Genomic DNA, 22,339 nt, shown 5'->3' with positions numbered 1-22,339 from the left:
AACACACCTGCTACAAACAGGGGCTTGCATTCACCTCATTGCCGTAAGAGCAAGAGCCGTTCACAGCCTATTTCCATCAACTTCAGCGAGTAGGTGGGCCCCCAAGGCCTGGTGTAACCCAATAGGTTAGGTTTCTTCATCCCAAACTAATTCACAATAAGACAGGAAGCCTGTAGGTGCCCAGGCTCCCAAGCTGGAAGGCACTCTGTAATGCCAACCCCTCCCTTCCAAACTCTGTCCCAGCCACCGGCAGAAAGACTCTCCCATTCCTGAGGAAGGCATCTCTCTGGGCGTTGATAATTTAAGAGCCATGTTAGCTGCTTGTATCAACCCTGACCCCGCGAAATCTCTTTACCATTTCTTATCTGAGTCTCATGGATTAGCAAGTTCTCTTCTGCCTTCTCCCTACCAAAAAAGAAAGAGAAGTGATACAATAAATACATTACTTCACATCACTGAAATGCAGCTGCTTCTGAGGAGAAGAATGGGGGACACAGCAACTATTCAATGCACAGCAAAACCATGAAAAAACCACCATACAGAACACACGTTCGAGATATATTTTCACATAAATATTTATCGGAGCTTCTTAAAATTTTGTTAAGTGAAGGGTCCAGGCTGGAGTTTGGCAAGGACAGTACTTAAATTCTTAGAGGAAGCATCCCAAAATCTATACTCGCTCAAGTGGCCAGGAGTTTTGGCTTCAAGCATTCTTTATCAGACACACATCCCCTAGCACTGCAAGGAGGAACTACATCTGAAGTGAGGTGGTTGGAAGAGTGATACCCACTGTTTCACCAAACTTGGCTTCCAGCTCAGTCAGAATTTTCTTTGGAGAGCGATCAAAGCATCCACCAAGTCTGAGCTTGCTTCACTTCAGAGATGCATTGAAATTATGGCTGCATGGTATATACATACTTATTGGGGGAACCCCAGAAGTACATTATACTTCCCTCTGGGAACATATGCATTTTACATCTATTGCAGGAACAACCTTTCCATACCTCAGCAGATTTTCCTCCATTAGTTTTTTCCGCTTTGGGGGTCGCCCTCGTCTCTTGCCCGTTTTCCCAGGAACATTTGGGGTGTTTGTCGGGCCCCCACATCCCCTGCGAAATGGCAAAACCACCATGAAATATCTGCTGAGCAAAGGAACTGTGGCTGGCAGGATGGGAGAAGGGCAGGGAAATCAGAACAGCTGCTAGGAACCCAACCAAAGGAGGGATTAAATCAGAGCAGCAAGCAGCAACGGGACGGGGAGGGGAGGAGAGGAGGGATTCCCACTGGCTGGGAGCCTGATCTGGGAGCCGCCGGCACGGTGCGGGGCAGACGGGGAGGAATGCAGTGGGGTAGGCAGCATCGCTCCCACAGCAGGCTCTCCTGGTGCCACAAAGGCTGCAGGCTGGCTCTGACACAATGCACGACGTGGGGCAGCTCGCAGTCTGCTTGGCAACTCCAGTCTCGCCCCACACTGCCCCAGCCCTCTCCCAGGCCCCCCCGGAGATGCTGCACGCTCCCCCCTGCTGCCCTCCAACACAACAGCCGTCAGGCGGAGTCCCCTCCAGCCAGGCTGGCTGTGCCATCCCCCCCATCACCCCCTGCACCCAGACACGGGGGGAATGTGTGGGGGCTGTTACCTGTCTGGAGCCAGCTCTCCGTTGGTTTTCCCCTGCACCGGGTCCTCCTTGTACATCCGCGTGCCATAGAAGTACCAATACAGGGCACCACTGCTGTCCTCACCTAGCGGCTCCACGCGGAGGCTGTCAGCATCCAAGCCCTGCGCCCGCCGGGAGCCCCCCGCCAGACAGTGACAAGTTGAAAAGCAGCCACATTGTCACACAAAACATGATGACACCCCTCCACAAATATCTCCCTCCCTCCTCCCCTCCCGCCATGCCACAGCAGCAGTACAGCTGCTCCTCCGGGCTGAGCTGGGAAAATGTTACTCCAGGGGGAAAGCGACGTTTGCTCCCTGTCCAGGGAGGGATTTAGATTGGCATCTCTAATTTGAATGGCCTCTCTCATTTTAACATTTCATCTCTGGTGCTCCTGACAGGGAAGGTCTAATTAGTGCTGGCGACAGTCACACACAGCCCTGAGAAGCTCCCTCCCCACCCCCACCCTTCCCCCAGCTCCCCCAGTACACTTCAACCCCATCCTTTCATCTCACACCATCCCTCAGCAAGGCAGTCTCGGCTCTCACAGCCCTGCCATTACCACTGGAGCATCTCCAAATTCACTCTTTGCAGGAAGAGCAGCCAATGAAGCCAATTTTCTTAGTTGCCCCCACGTTATGAATATATCCACACAGGACAAGGGCCCCAGGAGCAGTCCTGAGTGCTTGCCTCGCATCCTCTGCGAGGCAGGGGAGGAGATGGGGAGCTGCTGACCCACTGCACTGCCACCGATTAGTAGGCCTTAAAATACACTTGGTAGCATCAACCCTTCTCTTCCCAGGAAAAGCTGAGCTGGCTCAGCTCTTGCGGCCACACAGTTTCCCTCATCCCTGCTGCCCAAAGCACCTTGAGGAGGTCAAAGACATCATCTGCATCAAGGCGGTAGTCACAGAGGCGGTGCAGGATCTCTACCCGGGTGCGCAGGGGCAGCTCCTGGAAGGTGGACTCCCGCAAGGGGTTGGGTTTCCCTTCCTCCAGCTCCCAGCGGTAGTTGATGATGTCCTCCAGGTAGCTGTGAAACGTCTGGGATCTAGCCAAGGAAACAAAGTCCCACACACTTACTGTAGTTTGCCATGCCAGAAACACCTGGTGCAACCAAGCAACTCGAACAAGCACAACACAGAGACAGCTAACACAGGAAAACTGTGCCCCGCAGCAGCTATGGTTAGGTGCAGCTCTGTAACTCAGGTTCCCAAAACACAGCAATTTCATTGCAACACCATGGGATTTCACGCTATACACATACAGCTTGCAGGACTCTGCTACTGTTGTTTCTTTCCAAGCTGAAAGAACAAACTAACTAGGATGCCAACTCAGCCTTGAAATTTTCCATAGCTGATCGTCTCCTCCTGGCTTTGCTGCTGTATGCTTCCCATACTCCTGTTGCGGCCCCTATTCTCTTCTCCCTCCATACCCAAAGGTGCTGCCACTTTCTGCCTGTTCCTCCACCAGTGGCTCTAGCAGGACATCTGCACAGTCCCGTTAATGCATGTGGCTGGACCCCTGCAACACAACAAGGCTCATTCCGAACACGAGTGTATCTCCCAAACAGGATTCAGCTCAGTCTACTCTAGTCTCCCCGATGATCAAGCTGAACACTCAAGCTTTATCATAAACTTTGCTACTAAAACAATCTTGCTCATTTTCTAGTTGGGCCACTTTAAGCCTCCTTTTTGTTCCCAGCAGTTCATCATATAGCCCAAGGAAATGCACATTTCTTACCCTCATCTGGCATTGAGGGTAAACGTCCCCATCTAACAGGTTAGATTGCTGCTTAAGGCTAAAAGAACTCCTGTTTATATTTTAATGAGACTTAAGTCCTTATTTCGACTGCTGAAAATTTCAGAGGAGGGACTGAAAAAGGGCTGGCAGGGCCACCTGTCCCTAAATACAAAACTTTCTTAAGATCAGTCCATATCACTTTGAGTCCTGAGACTTGCCAGGCTCTCTCACAGCCTGCTCAAGTTGTGTACCCTAAGCACAGCAAAGGGGGACCCTTCCATGGCCCAGTCATTCTTGCACACACGGGAAGTCCATATGCCAGCAAGAACACCACTGGGTACACATTCCCACCAGCTCTCAAAAAGGCAGCTCAACTTGATAGGTTTTTGGCACAAACAGATTACTCTATATGATTAATGGAACCGTGCCAGTGCTACAGAATTGCATTTGCCTGAGAAATTGCTAACTACTACAAAACCTATTATTTTTTAACAAAGAGACAGAGGAGTGCAATCCAGCTGAAGAAAGATCATTAAAAGTCAACAAGAAGTTAGCTATTAGGCTGGGGGCTTCACATGTTCGGTGAAGACCGGACACCTTTGCAAGGACCATGACTGGACAGTGACTGCAAGAGCGAAGGAACAGATGCCACACGATTCCCCAAGCCATGTCCACCTGGCAGCATTCCCCTTCCTCCTTCAGTGGAGAGAAGTTGATGCTACCACCCTGCAGATCACTCCCCAGCAGTCTGCTGCTTTCTGACGTCAAACGCAAGCTGACCTCCCAGAGACAAATCCTCTCACGGTATGAGTGTTACCAGCCCTCCGGTTGTATGTAACAGGAGATGCTTGAATGCACCTGGATCAAGCGCCTTCTGCAGCCTGGTGTTTTCTCTTTTCTGCATGACATGAGCAACGCATTGGTATTTCCAAGTATCATTGTTTTGCCCCACCAATATAAGCAATCAAGTGCAACTTGAAACAGTCCCCTATGCTGACGAAGTTCAGTCGACAAAGGACTGGCTGTTTTATGAAATTATTTCTGTGCTGCCTCAAGTACTAATTTTAGGGTAAAAGCTACAGCAACTACCCTTTTTCAAAACGAACTATTCAGTGCACAGTACACCCACCTGAAGTAGCTCTGCATTCCCACAGTGTCTTCCTTATATACCTCGAGACCCAATCCAATCTCCAGCTAAGACTTCAAAGTATGACACTGGATTCTCTTCACAGACTTTTTATCTTTAAAAGTGCTATTTGATCACACACTGCTTAAATGTTAGATATTTACTGAAGCCATTGGATTAAAACAAAAAAAAAAAAAGACAGACAGATTTGACTAGCTTTCAGAACAGAAACAGTGATGAGAACATCCTTTCCTGAAAGGAAAGCAATACCCGTATTTGGATGCTTAGTCCATTGCAGGTGGGGAATGACTGTAAGCTCTCAGAGAGCATCTGAGTTCCAGCCCCATGATGTCAGTTGTCCAACTCTCTCAGAGCTCAAGGCAGAACATTATTTTATCAGATCTGACACAGAGGCTCTGGCTATTTCCAATAAAATTGACTGAAAAAACCAGTTTCCCTAAGATCCTGTGAAACTAGTGGGTGACGTGGGATGCCAAGAAGAAGCAAAAAAAGTAACAGGGTTTTACCTACTCCTATGTTTCTGGTTATTTTATTTCCCTAACTAAATAAAGGGAAAGGCATGGAGCAGACACTTGCACCCGTTGCATGAGTTCACTTATCTTGCTCTACCATTCTGGCTGCTCTCAAAGAAAATTGATCCAGGAAGCCCCTCAATTCCAGAAGATCATCTGAAATCTCTGCCTATGTAACTCTCATTCCCCTTGGGGACTGGCTCTGTTGACTTAACCAATTTGGTTTGAGTTTGACTTTCACATAAGTGGCTAACACTAGAAATTTCTGTCATCCACCCAGTGTTCGATACATTACAAGCTCTGTTCTCAAGAGTACTTTGAGTTCCTACCCCCATCAATTTTCAAAGACAGCTACTGTGCATTTGTCGCTTTGAATAACGATAGAAATGAAAACCAGAGATGGGAACCAGATGTCTCAAGGCATTCCCAGTCACTCTCAATCTTACCCAATTTATATTTTCCCTCTTAATGGGGGCCGGCCTCTTTTCTCCAGACAAATCTGAGGTGCTCGTCTTCAACCTGTCTGCCACACCTATGGTTAGCCTCACTTAGCCTGTCTCTATTAAATTTCCCTTTGAAAAAGGTTTCTGAAACATCCCCCTTGGTTTGGAGAAGAAAATCTGCAGGGAGCACAGCAATCTGTGAGAACCCTGCCCTTGGAGTTCTTCCCCACACAAAGCAGAAATGCTCAGGACTAACTGTTCATTCAGCATTATCCATAAAATACAAACCCAAGAATCAGACAGACAGGGTCCAGGTGTGGAAAGACCTGGATGCAGTCTCTCAAACACCCTTTTTTCAAGCTTACTAATAGGACAGTGATACACCTGCAGGTGTGGTAAGTCCTACAGAGCCTCTGCTGCAGTTAAGAACCTCCAAAAACCCTTTTGTAGGTGGGAAGAAGGCAGCAAGGAGATCACTGAGCTGAGAAAGGTGTATCTCTTCTCCTGAGGTTCTCAGCATCACTGAGACTTGTAAAAACACTCAACCAACAGAGGCAATGTTAGGTCAGCAAAGTCCTTTCTCTACAAATCAGAGTATTCCCAAGGAGGATGAACTGGTACATGGACACACGTATCCAAAGGAAAAACAACTCTCTCCTGAAAGTACATTGGGGGTCCTAGAAACAATTTACAAAAAAGTCTGGGACCATGGGCCACGACTGTCACGCACATCTCAACCACTTCTACTTCCCCCCTGCTGTACAGCACAAGCTTCTTCCATACAGCTCATTAACCAAGGAAAAGTATTACAGAATTCACCTACAAGAGTTCAGAAAAGTTACCTCAGAGTATTCTGTAACTGTAAAACTTCAGCCTTCCCACTGACTTTCTTTCCACCCCAAATTCACTAGCACCATTAATATCACAGAAAACTGAGACAAACTTTCCCTCCCTTGTCACAACACTGCTTACTTTGCAGTTGCCACCCGATGTACAAAGCAATTTGGACAGCTGTAGGGGGGAAGTGGTGGAATAGTACATGTGTTTCTATGTGGTACATCCCATATGGATGATGCAGGTGATTTCTTGCGAGCCCAATGCAGTTCTTAGCCTTGTCCCTGGCTTTGCTCTAAAACCCCAGTGTCGTTATCAGCGGTCCCTACCTTTTCCTGCAATGATTAGAAAGGAGGTCAAAGCTGAATCGCACCTGTGGCTTGAAGTTTTAATCATACATTGTGGACCTCTACATACACGAAAGGAAATCTGGGGCACAGGGAAGGATGCAACCTAGCACATCGGTGTCAAAGGGGAGGAATAGCAGGAGACAATCCACAAGAGCACCAGCCAGGTTGCAGCTCAAGTTGCCTGTGACCTTTAGGAGCAGCTGCAAAAAAATCAGGGCATAAAGAAGACAAGCCGAAGGAGGGGCTCCTCTCCAACATGGGTATCCGCGTCCAGAACAGTCAGAGAAATGATACACCCCCTGAGAGCTCAGCGCCGCAGCCCGGCCATCTGCTGCCCGGCTGCCTCCCAAAGAGGGAGGTTTCTCTGTGCTCCAGGAGAGGGGAGCTGAGGACTCCTCCCCCCGCCTGGCGATCCCAGATCCCAATCCTCCCAATCCGGCAGTCTGCCTGCGCCCTGGCTTCCCCTGCCTGCGGAAGAGGCACCCTGCCCATCGCCTGGGCTGTTATCCTGCGCCTGGGCTGTTATCCTGCGGGGCCAGGCGCGCTCGTCACTCTGCCCAGCTTCCCAGGCGGGCTCCTTTGGGGACCTCTTGAAGAGAGGGTGAATATTTTGCAGGGTTGATGGGATATATGGAAAAATTTGGTTGGAGCTTCTGGTGTGCACACTTGGAAGGGAACAGCTGCACCTACAGACCCCAGCCCCACAGGCACCCTGTAGGGCAAACTCAATGTGAAATTCCTTCTAAGTGAGCCCAGCGCCATTGGGGGTGGAATTACGCATACACACACACACACTTTTTTTATCCTCATGCCCAAAGGAAGCAGAGCCACTTGTGCTTTTAGTTTTAAAGTCTCCAAAGTAAATCAAATCTTGGCTGGGAAACTGTAAACAAAATCAAGCCAAACAAACAAAAGCAAAACGAAACACTGATTCAGTAAGAGAGTCCCCTTGTCAATCTGCACTTCCCACAGGCAGGGTGCCATGGCCCGAGTGTGGAATTACTGTCACAGCACACTTTCCTATCGGGTCTATTGCTGCCAATTCTGTTATGGGTACCCCCTCTCCACTCTCCTTAAAAAAAAACCCTAACACACACACCCCCCCAGCACCCCCCCTTTCCCCAGCTACAGGAGCAAATACTGGATTAAAAGAAACATTAGGGTAAGGAGCTGGAAATACTGGAGACAAAAATCTTTCAGCAATGCTCAGATACTGCTGGCACACACAAATAAGCCTTCAGAAAGTTCAGATGCCAAATCATTGCCTGGACCTACTAGCTAGAATATCTATCATGTTGACAATGTTTTAAGTCTCTTGTTTCATTTAATTTACAAAATGCAACAGAAGAGTAAATACTGGAATGCTCTTGATCTAAAACTGCTGGGAAAATGGCAAGTCTGACCTATGTCTAATCCCAGACTGTATATTGTTCTGTACTTGAGATTAAAACCAAGAACCCTGACAAAACCAGAGGACAACAGAGAGCAGGAAAAACGACAGACCTCCTCCACCTCCTGCCCAGGAGTAGTATGTGGGAGGACCATGGAAAATAAGACTGGGGGAGCTCAGCGTTTCCCTCAAAGACTGTTTAAACAGGAATATAATTACTCTCGCAGTTCCTTTTAAAGAGTTAACCAGTAAGAAAAATAACAGAGGTGATACTTTTGCCTGGCAAAAGCTTTAAAAGCTGAAAAAGACTTGGATTTCCTCATCCACCCAGCACAAGCACTGCTTTTACAAGGTTCTCAGTACTAAATGAAAAAAAGACTTCTCAAGCATCTAATTCACAGCATACAACAGAACTGGTTTTGCCTCTGTGATCACTCCAGTTAAAAGAAACAACAAAAAAAATCAAGGTCTTCTCAGAACAGATGTTTTATCATGGAATTAATTTTATGGACTGGAGATATTTCACCTTATGGGCTGGCACCTTTTAAGTTTTGAATTGGCAAAAAGGCACCAGCTTGGTGTTGGGAGTCACTCAGGTGTTAATGAGAGCATTAACTGACAGATGGCATTCAAGATATTTCTCCCCTCTCCAATGAAGACAGCTTCTTTGCTACAGCAGAGATCAGGAAAGCTTAATTCTTAACAAGCATACAATGCTTTGGCACAAAGGCAAGCCCTCTAGAAGGTAATGGGAAGGATTCAGGGTTTGCTGGGATGACCTCAGTCAAACATCATTAACAGGGTCAGGAGAAGCAAAGCCTATTTCAGAAGGAAAAAAAAATAATGTAAGGGCCCCCATGATCAATCTATCGTGGCTTGTCAGAAAGAGAAAGCTTAGGCTGACCTTAGAAGCAATATGAGTTACTACTACCAGCCTGACCTTGAGCTCTCATGTAACAATGGAGACTTTTTTTTTTTACTGTATTAATGAGCTTTCTTATCTGAGGTGGAGGAGGAAGCCTTATGGACCAGCTTGTACTTCACCTTCAAACAATTTACCCTACTGAGAAACTAAGTCAGGCATGATGCAGGGGAAAAAAAGATACTAACCCATCTTTCTGGGGGAGAAAAGGGCCAGGTGGGTATATTCCCCATTTTCTTCCAAGCCCTCTGTGTGCTGCTCACTCAGGTGTGCAAGCCAACAGAAAGCACACATTCCTCAGACCATGAGCCAACTTGTCAGCAGGGCATTCAGACTAGCAAAGGCTCAAGGGCAGCAAACACCTTGAAGAGTCTCTCCTCAAAACACTTCACTGTGGCAGAGCAAAATGACCAAGAAGCTGGAGATGCAGGAATCATGACCTTAAGCTTTAACAACCACATTTCGTTTCCAATTCAGCTAGCAGCGCCATTAACCGCACCACTGTTCTGCACCACTGGTGCAGACAGACTTCATGAACTCCAGCCAGGAACACTCTCAAGCGGAGTAGTAACTCCTGGCCACACCAAACTGGAGACAGACCTCAGCAAGGTCCATCCCTGGCAGAGCCCTAGTGATGGAGGAAACAAACACCCAGGCTCATCCTGCTTTTCAGTGCCCTCTCTCTTTTGATTCATGCCTGGAGAAAACCACCTGCCCTACAAGCGGCTGTGAACAAAAGGAGGATAGCTGACATGAACAGACCCTGAAACAGACCACAAAATGGGGAGGGGGAGAGGGATACAATCTAACTGGACTGATCAAAGCTCCAGAGTGAAGTCTCTCTTCCTAGAGTCAGAAAGACAGCAGAGATTGCTGGAGTACAAGACCATCACCAAGCATGTACAGGCCTGCCTCTTGTCTTTCACTGCTAGCTAGAACTACTTTTCTGAATGCAGACATTGCCCAAACCTCAAGTAATTCTGTGACTTACCTGTGTGGCCATCAGGAGCACTGGGAGGCAAGGGGAGGAAAAAGACACCTGAAGAGTCAAGGGGTGGATTGCACTGAGCGTGACAATGACCTTTGTTTTCACTGTTGCTGAACAGGGGAAGACATTCTTGCTACACTACAACCACGGTTTTGTTTCAAAGCATAAGGACAAAAAAACACCCAAAACTGGTTAGTAAATGTTAATGTAGCTGTAGCTCTTCTCTAAAGTAGTCTGGTCTAACTCCTGGATTTGGCAGTCTGAAACATGAGTGATAGAGGTTTCCACATCCATGAAAGATCCACCCAAGTCTTCCACAGAGGTAAAGGACAGCAGAGTAATTTCAGCACCCTAGCAATTCCTGTTCCCCGCCCCTCACTTGTCCACCCCATAAGTTGTTTCCAGAGCTCAACTGTGGCACCGAGACCACCCCCAAGAATATGCCGAAGAGATGCTTAGAGAAGACATCAGGCTTCTGGACCTCTCCTCCAACATGACAACATGAAGTCAGGACAGGAGTTTCTCCAGCAGAAGGGCTGCTTCATCTTGCTAAGGAAATCTAATTTACATGGTTAGATGCCAGGGAATTCATTGCCTTCCCAGCTAAACTCCTGAAGTGTTCATGTTTAGGAGAGGGGGGAAAAAAATCAGCTAAGCAAAGCCAAAGCTGTCATCAGCTAAGAATACTCCACTCCTGCTCCCTCTGTCTTCCTCCATCTTACCTCGAGTGATCTTCCATACAATAAAAACTGGGGAAGCTGGAAGGGGAGCTGGCAGATATGCTGTATCCCACAGAGAAGGAGAATAGGAACAGCTATGGAGCGAGGCAGTGTCTCCAGGGAGGCTGAGAGAATGGAGAGCTGATGTGGGCTGTCTAGTCTAATAAGGGATCACACCGCAGGAGCATGTGCTGGCTTGACAGAAGCAAGTGCAGCCACTTAACCTGGGTATGACAGCTGAAGTGGGAGTGTTACTTTGCTACCCCCCAAAAAAGGAAGAGCATGAAGCAAGAAGGGGAAGCCACAAGGTTACCACAGCTGCCCACCCTTTAGGCAGGTTCCAGGTCCAGAACCTCCAGGAGGTTCTCAGTCCAAGTGCAGACTTCTCCCCCCAGCCACGGTGGAAAAAGTTTCCAGCTTGGGCTCTTTAGCACTACCAGACCACACTCACCAACTCTTGAATTAGATGGAGATGCCTTTTTACCTGCTGTGAGCTGTTATGTGCTGCCTTCCACCCCTTTTCCATCACACAAGGAACAGGAGGCTGCAAGTCCACCCTCCAAAAGGAGGCACCAGCTGTAGGGACTGAACTCATCATGCATGCCTGTGTGGCACAAGGCCATGCTCTGATCTTCCCCAGCTGCCTATGGTCAATGCAGCTCCTGTGGTTTGGCTTTTATCTAGCAACCGCCCCACACGTGACATAGCTACTGGGGGCGACTTGTTTGTTATTTTACTGAGAGAAGGCAGAAAAGCAGCTGAGATACCAGCACAGATACAGCACTGTCCCGCATTGGCCTCTTCTGAAAAGACTCTTCCCTTAGGCTGGCAAATGCCAGGGACAGGCAGGAGGAGTGCTGAGATAAGTGTCTATTTGATCTGCTCTCCCCCATTTACCCTGGCTCTTTCACTGCTTTATGTTCACAAAACGCCAAGGCAGCTAATCAGTGCTCTGTGACCCCTGTTAATTGGGCTGTGTGAGAGAAAAGCAGCACCGGCAGGAGAAATCACACATACCTGTTACTTTGAACTGTCCTGTCATTGTCTGTCTCCCTGCTTGCAGGCGCTCCAAGCACCCTTCTGTGAGCCAGGGCTGCTCTATTTTCGTCACCACCTCCAGGATCAGCAGGAGGGGCCACAAGTGTTTTCTATGGTTGTCCTACCTCTAACACCTCAAAGTACAGGGAGGCAACAAAGAGGCACGCTGTTGCTTCTCCTTCTGTGTGAGAAGGTGAAAGTGATTTTTGGTGAAGGAAATGCAATCTGAAAGCACTGATGGCCCTCCTTCCACCTACACCCAGCTGCTCCTCACTGCCCTTATCTGCCTCTCTGCTGCTCCCCCTCTCCGTCTCCATCATGATACCAGGAAGCAGTAAGCAGATGCCCAGCATCCATCTCCCCATCTCAAGAGACCAGCAGTCTATCTGGCCAAGTAAGCCACTGCAAGAAAGCAAGTGGTGCAGAGATGTGAAGCATTGGATGAAAGAGGTTGAATTTGCCAAGCCTGGTGGATCATGCAGTACTTGGAGGGTGAGGAAGACACATATGGTTAACTAGATGCACACTGAGTCTGTATTTGATTTTTAGGTAGGAGCAAGGGCTGCTTGCATGTTTTTGTTGTTTGATTAAGGGAAAGGAAGAAATAGGAATATGAACAGCAATAAAACCAGAGCAGCCAGAAACACCCCAAACAACAGCTAAAGGTGTCTGGTGCCAAAGGAAGGGAAAGTCCTGGCGGCAAAGGGGACGGGCAGGAGGATGCGTACGCTGCCCAGACAGATTCAGAGAACATTAATGGGACTAAAATGAAACTTAAAATGTGATGACTGTCAGTTTTTCAATGCTAGCTCAACCCTTCCTTCAAACTCAGTAAGTCTCTGCACAGTCTCCATGACGGGAAGATCTGTGCTATCAGAGCATGCAGCATTTTGGGGCAGTGGCACGGACAGAGAAGCAGGAACCCCCTCCCCCACTACTGATGCTGCAATTTGAGTGAAAATTGATAATGACAAATCAATGGGTTGGATAACTGGATTAAAAAGGGGGGGAAATAATTCTGCTAAAAGATCCTGGAACATCACTGTGGTGAGCAAACAGTATTGCTACATATGTTTGTAAAAACATTAATTAAGGTAGCAATAGGTGAACGGAAAGGATTATTTACCTTGAATGAATACAAAGAAGAGATGATTTGAGACAATTTTAAAAATTGTCTTTTTCCTTAATTATAACTGCATAAATACGATTAATCAAGTGATTATGCTATTTTCTACGGGCATTTTTGGGTTTGACTCGGATGACCACGTCCACACCGAAGGTGTGTTTAAAAATACCTACCCGGCTTTGCCAGCATATAAACCCCACAGATACTCTGTACTTCACCATTTATTCAATTTTACGTTTAAGATACTGTAACAAATCAGATGCAGTAACAAATCAGTTGCCTTCAGTGTGATGTACGATCCATGGGAGCAGTAAGAGGAGGTTTAAACTCCAAGAACAAACAGGTCTGTCATCAGCCACTAACATGTATTTGTCTACCTACCATCATGTTCAGACATGTGCTACAGCTCCAGCATAGAGGAAACCAGGTGACATTGCAGCTACTTTTTCTCTTCTTGCCTATAAATAGAGACTACAGTTCTTTGAGATATGGCTGAAATTGTAAAATACTGTGTATCTGGAAATATATAGGAATCTCCAGAAGATTCCTGGTAAGATGGTCTGTCAGATATCCTGCTATCTGAGTGGGAAGAAGAGTTGAGTGTCTGTCAAGCAGTAAGTGCCCTCTGCTTCTTCACTGGGGGTTGCACTGGACAGTCCATCAGTCATAGAGGAGACAAGATGCACGTCCCCAGCAGTGCCAGCCACTTTTTTCCTGCCTTGAGTAATCAATCTGTTGAGCTGAGGGAGCCCAAGAAAGAGGCAATATCAACTTACTGAAACTTTACCCAGAAAGGGAAGCAGAGGTGGTACTGGAACAGGGTGGTACCAGTGCTGATGCCATCACGTGTCATGTCTGAGGTAGAAAGGACCAAGGAAAGAAGTTATCTCACCCCAAGCACCTATGATAAATTAATGGTAGAACTGAAAATGCCTCTATTGTGCCTAAAGAAATTTTGGTGTCAAGCTGGCAAGTGATACCGTGGGAGGATACAAGGGAGGCGTATGTCACCTCTTGCCATGTGATGACATTGATCTTGGCTGGGGAAGGGCCAGGGAAAATAGCTTTCAGTAAGCCATGAATTCCTTAGCATGCTAGTGGATAGCATCAGAGAGCCGAGGAGAGTCGGAGCCCAGCGCTTCCTTACCCAATGAGATCTATCCCTGCAGCCAGACTGGGAACACACATTTTTCCCTGACAGTATGCTCAGATCAAGTGGTAAGAATCTCCCGAGACCCTGAATGCAGAGTTTCCTGTCAAGTTCAAAATCAGAAAATAAGTGACAGACGCCACTGGCAAAGGCAGAATGGCAGGAGGCAGAAGAGAAGTCCTGAGCCTCAGAGCCAACACTGAGGTGTGTACTGAAGGCACTGGAACGTATGCTGGTACTAAAAGCCAGGAAGGCAACACTAATGAGATGTCATGATGATCAGTCCTGAAGCTGGTGGTACCGGTGCACGAGACAGAGGCGCAGAGTAGGAGAGCCAGCTGAGGGAAGAATGCACTGACCTGCAGGGCGCACCTGGTCCCCCAGTGAAGCATAAGATCACCAAGAGAAGATTAAGCAATACTGATGCCAAACTGGAGATTTTACAGGCCCATCAGCAAGCAGCAGGCTTGACGACACTGACAGACTCAATGGCACCAGTAAATTATGCCACTTTTTGGATGCAATGGAAAAGCAAAGTACCTAGGTTCTCCTCAGAGCACACGCTCATGAGGCAATAAGTCTGAGACACAGCAGTTCCTGGGGTCAGTTTTAGAGCTCGAGCTGCAATTTCTGGGCCTCAAAACAAAACCCTCTGACCTGGACATTTCTGAGCACAACTTAACAAAGGGAGGTACCTTTCTCACTGCAACAGACGGGAGGCCAGATTTTTGTCAGCCTTGTAGAGGAAGTCAGACAAAGGCAGAGGGGTCCCTGGGCAGGGTGAAATGCTGATCCTGAAAGGCCCTGATCAGCAGGTGAAACTCCTCCAGTCCCTGCATGGATGGATGCCTCCCAGCACCCCTCAGGAATTTGCATTGCCGCATTCTTCTCTGCTCAGTTTTTCCCCAAGGCTCATCAGACACTTAAGACATGAATATCTGAGTGAATATCTGAATATCGATCCCACAGCCAGGACAGCTTTTGAAGCTTGGGGGCTTCTGCATTGCTCCTGTGTCAAGTACTTTTGTCTTTGAATAACAAAAGGCAATCTCTTGAAGGATCAAAAAGGAAAACAAAAAGAACCAGTGTTAGAACTATTTGTTAACTAACCCAAGAACTAACAGGTTGTTTGATACAATAAAAAGGGAGAGAGAAGGATCTGGGTGCTCAAGAGGGAAACAAGTACCTTGGGGGAAGCCAACTCCGCCAGCTGGGGAGGTGGGCGGGAAGGACTTGGGAAATACTGGTGTGGAGTGAGAGGTCTGGTAAGATGCAGGCTGCTAGCTACTGCTTTGAATGGTTCTACTATGGGATATTTTGGTTCATGCACACTGGGTGCACAGCCAGCGCATACTGATCTGACCTGAAAAAGACATGCAAGGAGGGGTGTTGATGGCCACAAAGACAAAATGAAGTGTGAGAACCACTGCTGCATCCTCTGCCACACGCTGCTTCCACGTGCATGCTTTGGTTCTTAAGGCATGGTGTTTTTTCTCCTTTGTTTTGTATCTTGTTCTATGTGACCTTGACAACAAGCCTCACAGCATATGCCCAACGACAAGACACTCCAGATGTGATGAAAGGAAGGTCAAGCCATAGCAGTCTCTAGCTCAAGGATGAACAAAGCCTTCTGGATGGTCCAGAATAAAGGAACTTACCTAGAGCCCAACTTACCACCTTGTGAACTGACCTGGTAAGACAGCATGGGCTTTGGTCCATCTGTGATGGCATTTCACTTCTCCCATCAATTACCTTCACCTACATCTAACCAGGCTTCAATACCTGCTTGACAATTTTCAACCAACATATGCTTCTTTCTTTCTACTATTGTTATTTGATGGCAACACTTTCAGAAGAGAAGCAGATCAACCCTTGGGAGCTGGAGCCAATTAAATTACAAAAGACCCAAATACATCTCCCTGTTTTCTGAAAGAGCAAATAGGAATGAGGCTTACTGTGCTTCACATTCAGACTGGAAGAGGATCATTACTTACTATTCATTTCTGGATCCTTGAAGAACAAATGAAGCCAGCTTAATGCAGCATTGTTCATTCCTAGTGCCCATCAAAAGAAAGCATGCTCCCAATCCATAGCCATAAAGGAACACAACAGCATTGCTGTGCCATAAGCTCTTCCAATTGTTTAGGGGCTGTAGAGAGGACCTTACAGTGATGATGAGCACTGTGGGGAAGAAGCTAGAGTCATTGTCTTGGTGAGGATGGGGAAGTAGGACACATGCATGTAGTATGGCACAAATCCATATGAAACAAGTCCTTATGTGCCCTGCTGCTCATAGAAAAATATACTTAATGGGGGAGGAAGAGTCCCTTCTAAGGCAAAAAATACCTAGCATGGGGTTGCCTTGAGGCAAACAAGCTTAGGAAATTCATTGCTTAGAAGCAGGCCCACACATTACAAATTTCTGGGGCCAAAAGATAAAAACAAGTTTTTACAGATAAATAAATGGGTGCTAAAATCATCCCTTTTGGGATCCATTTCAGAAGAGGTCTTTTCTCCTATTTTCTCTAAAGCTTAAACCACTACACTGGTTGAGCCAGAAAGAAACTGAGGAAGTATGGAAGATAAAGTGAGAGAAAAATTAAAAGTATAGGTGACACAGAACAGAGATTGACATGGCACACCAAATTATCATAGTGGTTTAGCAGCTGCCCAGCAGCTGCCCCAGCTGTTCACCAAGCTCACTGGGGCTAAAAGGCTCCGTGAAAGTAATTTCAGAGCTTCTTCAATATTTACCCTTGGACTAAAAATCTGTTTCTGAACCTGGCTGAGGTGCTGGGAGGTGGCCTGCAAAGCCAACTATGCTGGAGCAAAAATCCTGCACCAGTGGTTTGGAGCATCACTATCTTGAAGCGCACATCTCAAAAGTGAGGGTAAAGGTTTCACATGGAGGGCACTTCCACATCCTGTCCCCCTCTCTCCATCATTCTTTGTCTTCTTCCTTCGAAGAAGATGTTTTCACTTGCCTTCTCAATTTTTTTCTTCATCGTTGCTTTATTCTTCATCTCCAGAGTACTTGGTTTGCAACATCAAGAACTTAAAAATACAGCTGTCCATTTCATATTTCAAACTCATGACATGGACATGATGACATCACTGTGGTCTCCAGGACTCTTCGCTGCATTCGCTCTTTTAAGTGTAGCCACCTACTCCTCCCTGCCAATGTCTTGCATAACTCCCTCTCCCCAGCTATCCAAAATCGATTTGTCTCTCACCTGTCTGCCCTAACAATAAGAGCACAGTTTCCATGCTCTATTTTTCTTCCACCATTTTCAGTCCTTATGCTCCACCACCACGTCTAAGGAACAGCACTTCCAGAGCGTGCTACCAACTTTTCTTCAAATTACTCTTTAAAGATTCATTTTATCCATCTGAGAATCAAAGACATTTACCTAGTTTTATTTAAACTTGAACTATGTAATTTTATTCCACTGTGCTTCTCACTAATCTCTGAATGACTGTGTTATTTTACTGCTGTAATCTCATCCATCCGTTCCCAACACCTGCCAGCTGCCTCATTTTCACTTTTTACCCTTTAAAAGGCTCACCTTGCATGGTTTGGCTATTATTATAATAAATATTAATACTAGATTCAAGATGAGCAATGTAGCCACTTCATCTCCCTTGCCCCCTCATGGTATCTCCTGTGCCAATGATACTGGGTCGATTCCAGAGGCCATCTACCAATCTCCATGATGTATGCAAGGCAGCACTTGTTAAAAGTCAGACCGTAAATAATGCTGATCTTGTTGATATTGACTTGGCATTCATGAATATGATTCTGAGTTAGTGAGGTGCTTTGTGGCTGGGCCATTGAAACAGTTGTTATAATCAAGGTCACTGGCACAACCGCACAAGCTGGCTGTTACAGCTCCTTCCCAAAGTTGGTGGTCCCCAGGTCTGCTGTGACTGAGCTTAGCCTGGCTGCCCCAGATGTTATGGCACAGACTGAAGCGTTGAATTCATTCAGATTGTTTTAGTACTTTAGCTTAGCTATTCCCACATCCCAGTTCACCACAGTGTCCACAAGACTGAAAACTTGGCACTGATTTTGCCAGCTATCCCTGGCCGCTGACCTGCCACTTCATTCCCTAGACCAGACAACATACAGCAGTTCCTAAACATAGGCTCATGTAGTCACATGCATCAGGGCAATTTTAAGATGTTAAGCATGTCATTGAGGTCACTTTTACCAAAGCATGAGACGTGGGGTAACCCCCAAAGTAGCCTGTAAAGACACAGTCCACAGAATAAAGGACAAGGACAGAGAAAAGTGGCAAAGCAGAAGGAAGAAGCTGAATACTTGGAGCTATTAAACACAGTCCTCAGAAATGGGCATTCTGCCCTGATGGGTTAGAAGATTTCAGATTATCCCTTATCTCTTTCTGATGAAAGCTCAAATAAGTGATTACGGAACCAGCATTAGAAAATAAGCAGAACAGAGGCAGTATTCTTGATTGGCAAGTCAACAAGTAGAGATTACAGCTCTTCAGATGCCCTGCTGACAGTATTTCTCAATGCCACCACTAAGGATACGAAATAAATAATTAAGACAATTCTGGGGGAGGGAAGAGAAGTTAAGGACTATCCTCTTATTATCCATATTAGAACAAACCAGGCACAAACTACAAGCCAGAGACTCCAAGGTTAGTTCACAGATCCAGAAAGAGCTTAAGGTGGGTGCACCAGACAATCCACTTGAGAAGAAAAAATTCCAACGCGTTAAGGGAAGAAATAACAAGAAAAAAACCACCTGAGGTTCCTAAGGAAGCAAATACCGTCTGTGATGCCACAGAAGTCAATTAGACAGTTTTCAGCTACAGCGATGGACCAATCTCCTGGGGTATAAGAAAAGAATCTCACGGGTCATAGGCAAGACCAGAGATATTGTTTTTGTTCCTCCTCGCCTTCTGGCACCTTTGTCCATGTTGAAAAAAACAACCAACCACCACCATGTTATAAGAAAAAGCTATTAAAATGTTTTTCAAGAGACAATAGCAGCATACAAAATGCCTTCCAGTGAGAAATATGATAAAGTCATTGAAACTTCTTATTGCCAACACATTAGAAAAACAGCAAAAATGCAGTAACAAAGCAGTGGAGAATGACTTTCACCCAAAGAAATGCTGAACAGCAGAAGCTTTTCTGGATTATTTTAGTTGAGTGTACACATCCATGTCACACCATCACTTCTTACTTAAAAACAGCTGCAGAAGGCTCCTGCTGCGGCCGCTGCCGTTAGCTGAAGCTCTGATCTTCCTGTCTTGATACAAGTCATCAAGTCGCATTTCCTGCTGGAATTAAAGTGGCAGCCCCTAGGGACTGTGCAGCTGCCCAATTTATACCAGAGAGAGTCTGAAGCAATCCCTACTATTTTTTCAAACTGCTTAATTTTTATTTATTTATTTTTTATAAACCCCAAATTCTATTCTGAGTTTTCTCCCTCCCCACTCCTCATTTTCCAGGCATTTGCATTTTGAAACAATTAAAAGAAATCATAGACATTTTAAGGTCTGTGCACAGAAGCTAGAGGCAGGAACAATGTATGGGTAAACTCCCTGGCATCAAACCAAACCGTGCCTATAGCACAAAACTGAGCCAAGAGATCAAGCAAAAAGCTTCAAGAGTATTAGTTATTGCACTGTTAGGAGTTAGATGGTATGGATGGTGTATTAATACTATGAAGGGTATTTATAAAGCTGCACATCATGGCACAAAAGTATTTTGGGTCACAGTAAAAAAAGAGAGCAACAGGGAAACTGTCCTGGCCAAGTGCTCAAACCACCCGGTGCCAGGCAAGGACAGCTATGAGGTCATCACTAAAGATGCTAGAAGCCAGAAATGCAGACTACCGTTCTTCTTTGTTCTGTACTTCTACAGTGCTTAACACAGCAAAAACCAGGTCAGTGAAGAGTGTTCTTAACAGCTATGATAAGTTATGATAAATAAGAATTTGGAGAAGAACACGTGGCATCCCATTAAGTAGACTCTAGTTAAACACAGATATCTATAACTTAAAGAAGGTCTTAAGTTACCAGACATTCAGCACTCCTTAGCCATCAAGCAGGATACCAAACAGTCTCTCCTGCATGATTCCTTTTTTGTAAAAAGGCTGTCATAAAGAATATCAAAACCAGGACAAAGGTGCTCTACTTCAAAACCAAGAATCACAGAACCCTACACAAAAGTATTAATCTAATTTTTTTTTCAACAAATAAAAAGCAAATTAAACTAGAGTATGTTAAATTTGCGTTAGAAGGGGTCTCAGCTACGTTCCACTTCCAATATTACTCAAGAGCACATTATAATTAGCGAAGGTATGTGACAGTTTTATACCCCTCTATGATGCATGATTAAAGCCAGGCAGCCAGCTCCACTGCAAGTTCTGCATGCTGTCAAAACAGATGTGACAAGAACTACAAGCTGCTCCTAGACAGACTGTGAGAAAACAGGCAGGTAACATTTTGGCCATCAAAGAGGTAAGACATGATACAAAATTAATGAAACTTCAAAACCCCTCGGAGAGGTAGGTAAACTGTGTTTTACAGGAAGTCATATGAAGCATCTTGTGCTTGAACCGCAGAGATCCAGCCCAAGAACAACAATGAGAACAAGCTCCTACCCTCCCCTCTGAGGTGCAACAGGGAGCAAAGTTTACAGCCTAAAGATTAACAGCTCACAGCCTCGGCATGAGGGATGCAGAGCACAAATGACTGGAAAAATTGCTGCTGCAACACCACTGTGATGATCTGTGAAACGGCTGATTTTTCCCACGTGAGACAGATACCTACTACGTCTGCAACAGAAAAAAGGGAGTCCTCGCCCATTGTGGAAAACCAAATCTAAACTCTACACAAATTCTACCTCTTACATGCACAAGGAGAATTTCAGGCTTTAAAAACACATTCATTTTGGATGAATATTCCACATCTGATTTGTACAATATGAAACAAACAGTGGAGCAAGTTTGTTTCTGAGAAATGTATTCAAGCCCTTATTTATCTACAGATTTCCATATTTAGACTACATCTTAATGCTTCTTCCTTTCCGACATCTCTCTGCACACAGCACCTTTACCTCTGTTCCCTGGTAGCCTCCCCCATTGCTTCCTCCGCAGTGCTTCAGAGCACCTCTCCCTAACATCTCAGCAGCTGCAGGTGGTTTTGCCGATACATTCCTTCAGCTGTTTCCACCGTGCTGCTCCTGTTGTGCTCTTTTCCCCATCTCTGCAGAAATGACTTCTCTCATTGTTCCCCTGCCCATGAGACAGTCGCCTTCCACAGGAGGTGCTGTGGAAAGGGTGCAGCTGGTTTCTCCCTCAGGCACCTCATGCTTTCCCTAGTACAAACGTTCAGGTGAGGTGTAATTCTCACAACTTCACTGGGTGATTTTGCCCTTCTCCATTTTCTATGGCACTTCTTGTATACGGACAGACACATAGCAACAGCTACATAGGTACCTACCTATGCTGCACACGCACCTTGACTAGGCTGCACAAAACCACAGTTGTGATACTAGCTCTTCCTTCTGCGATGACCTTACCTCCTTGCAGCTTTTTAGCATCTTGGAGCTAACCAAGGCACAGGCACAAACTGGGACCTACGTGCAATACTGAATAACTACACATTGTTGAGCCTCCAAGTGCATCACCTAACTGTGCATGAGTGTATATGCATTTGTACATGTGTCACCTTTCCCCAGACAGACAACTTGCCAATGCCCAACGACTCACTTGTGATTCATCCCTGAAATTTATTAGTTAAAACAGCTGAGAAAGGGGAGGAAATTAAACAGTGCAATTGCTAAGTGGACACTCTTAGATCTGGAGTGTAGGAGAACCTCACAATATGGAATTTATGAAATGTACCAAACACAAATCTTGCACTACTTCTACAAGAGTGAGCTGGTTAAGGTGGGCAAAATACTTAAGCCACTACTTTCTGGCATTTCTGGTATGAAGAAATAAACTCGCTGCATGTTTACAAGCAAAGTTATATTGCTCTGTGGCTATTTTGATGAAGAAGGGACACGATTGCAGTCCCTTCACAATCAAGCTTCTCATCACATCAGTTTCATTCAGAGACAGTAAATGCAGTGCAGCTGCCTGGTTCAGGTCCTGATTCCCATTTTTGCTGAATGTCAATGCAGCAACACAAGAGAACTTACTTAAGTGGCAGATATATATATCTAAAAACCTATACATTTTGTAGAACATAAACAGTTTTTTAGAAATAGAGCTTTCAATGCAAGTACCTATGGTTATACCTATGCAACAGCCTAAGCCTCTGCACCACAGGGAAATCT

General features: G+C 45.9%; 1 protein-coding gene across 3 annotated transcripts in view; it reads right to left on the bottom strand.

Annotated features, from left to right (window-relative positions):
• Positions 1-22,339, bottom strand: part of LOC119148655 (cat eye syndrome critical region protein 2) — a 94,843-nt gene that overhangs the window by 21,303 nt on the left and 51,201 nt on the right. For all 3 annotated transcript variants that reach the window (XM_037389111.1, XM_037389112.1, XM_037389113.1), the window contains exons 3-6: positions 2,523-2,706; positions 1,638-1,777; positions 1,005-1,109; positions 356-405 (exon numbers count right to left, since the gene is read on the bottom strand). In XM_037389111.1, coding sequence (XP_037245008.1) covers positions 356-405; positions 1,005-1,109; positions 1,638-1,777; positions 2,523-2,706 — 479 coding nt within the window. The remainder of the gene's footprint in view (positions 1-355; positions 406-1,004; positions 1,110-1,637; positions 1,778-2,522; positions 2,707-22,339) is intronic.

The sequence above is a fragment of the Falco rusticolus genome, chromosome 5, assembly GCF_015220075.1.
Source record: "Falco rusticolus isolate bFalRus1 chromosome 5, bFalRus1.pri, whole genome shotgun sequence".
Classification (NCBI taxonomy): domain Eukaryota; kingdom Metazoa; phylum Chordata; class Aves; order Falconiformes; family Falconidae; genus Falco; species Falco rusticolus.
This window is presented reverse-complemented; position numbering and strand designations above follow the sequence as displayed.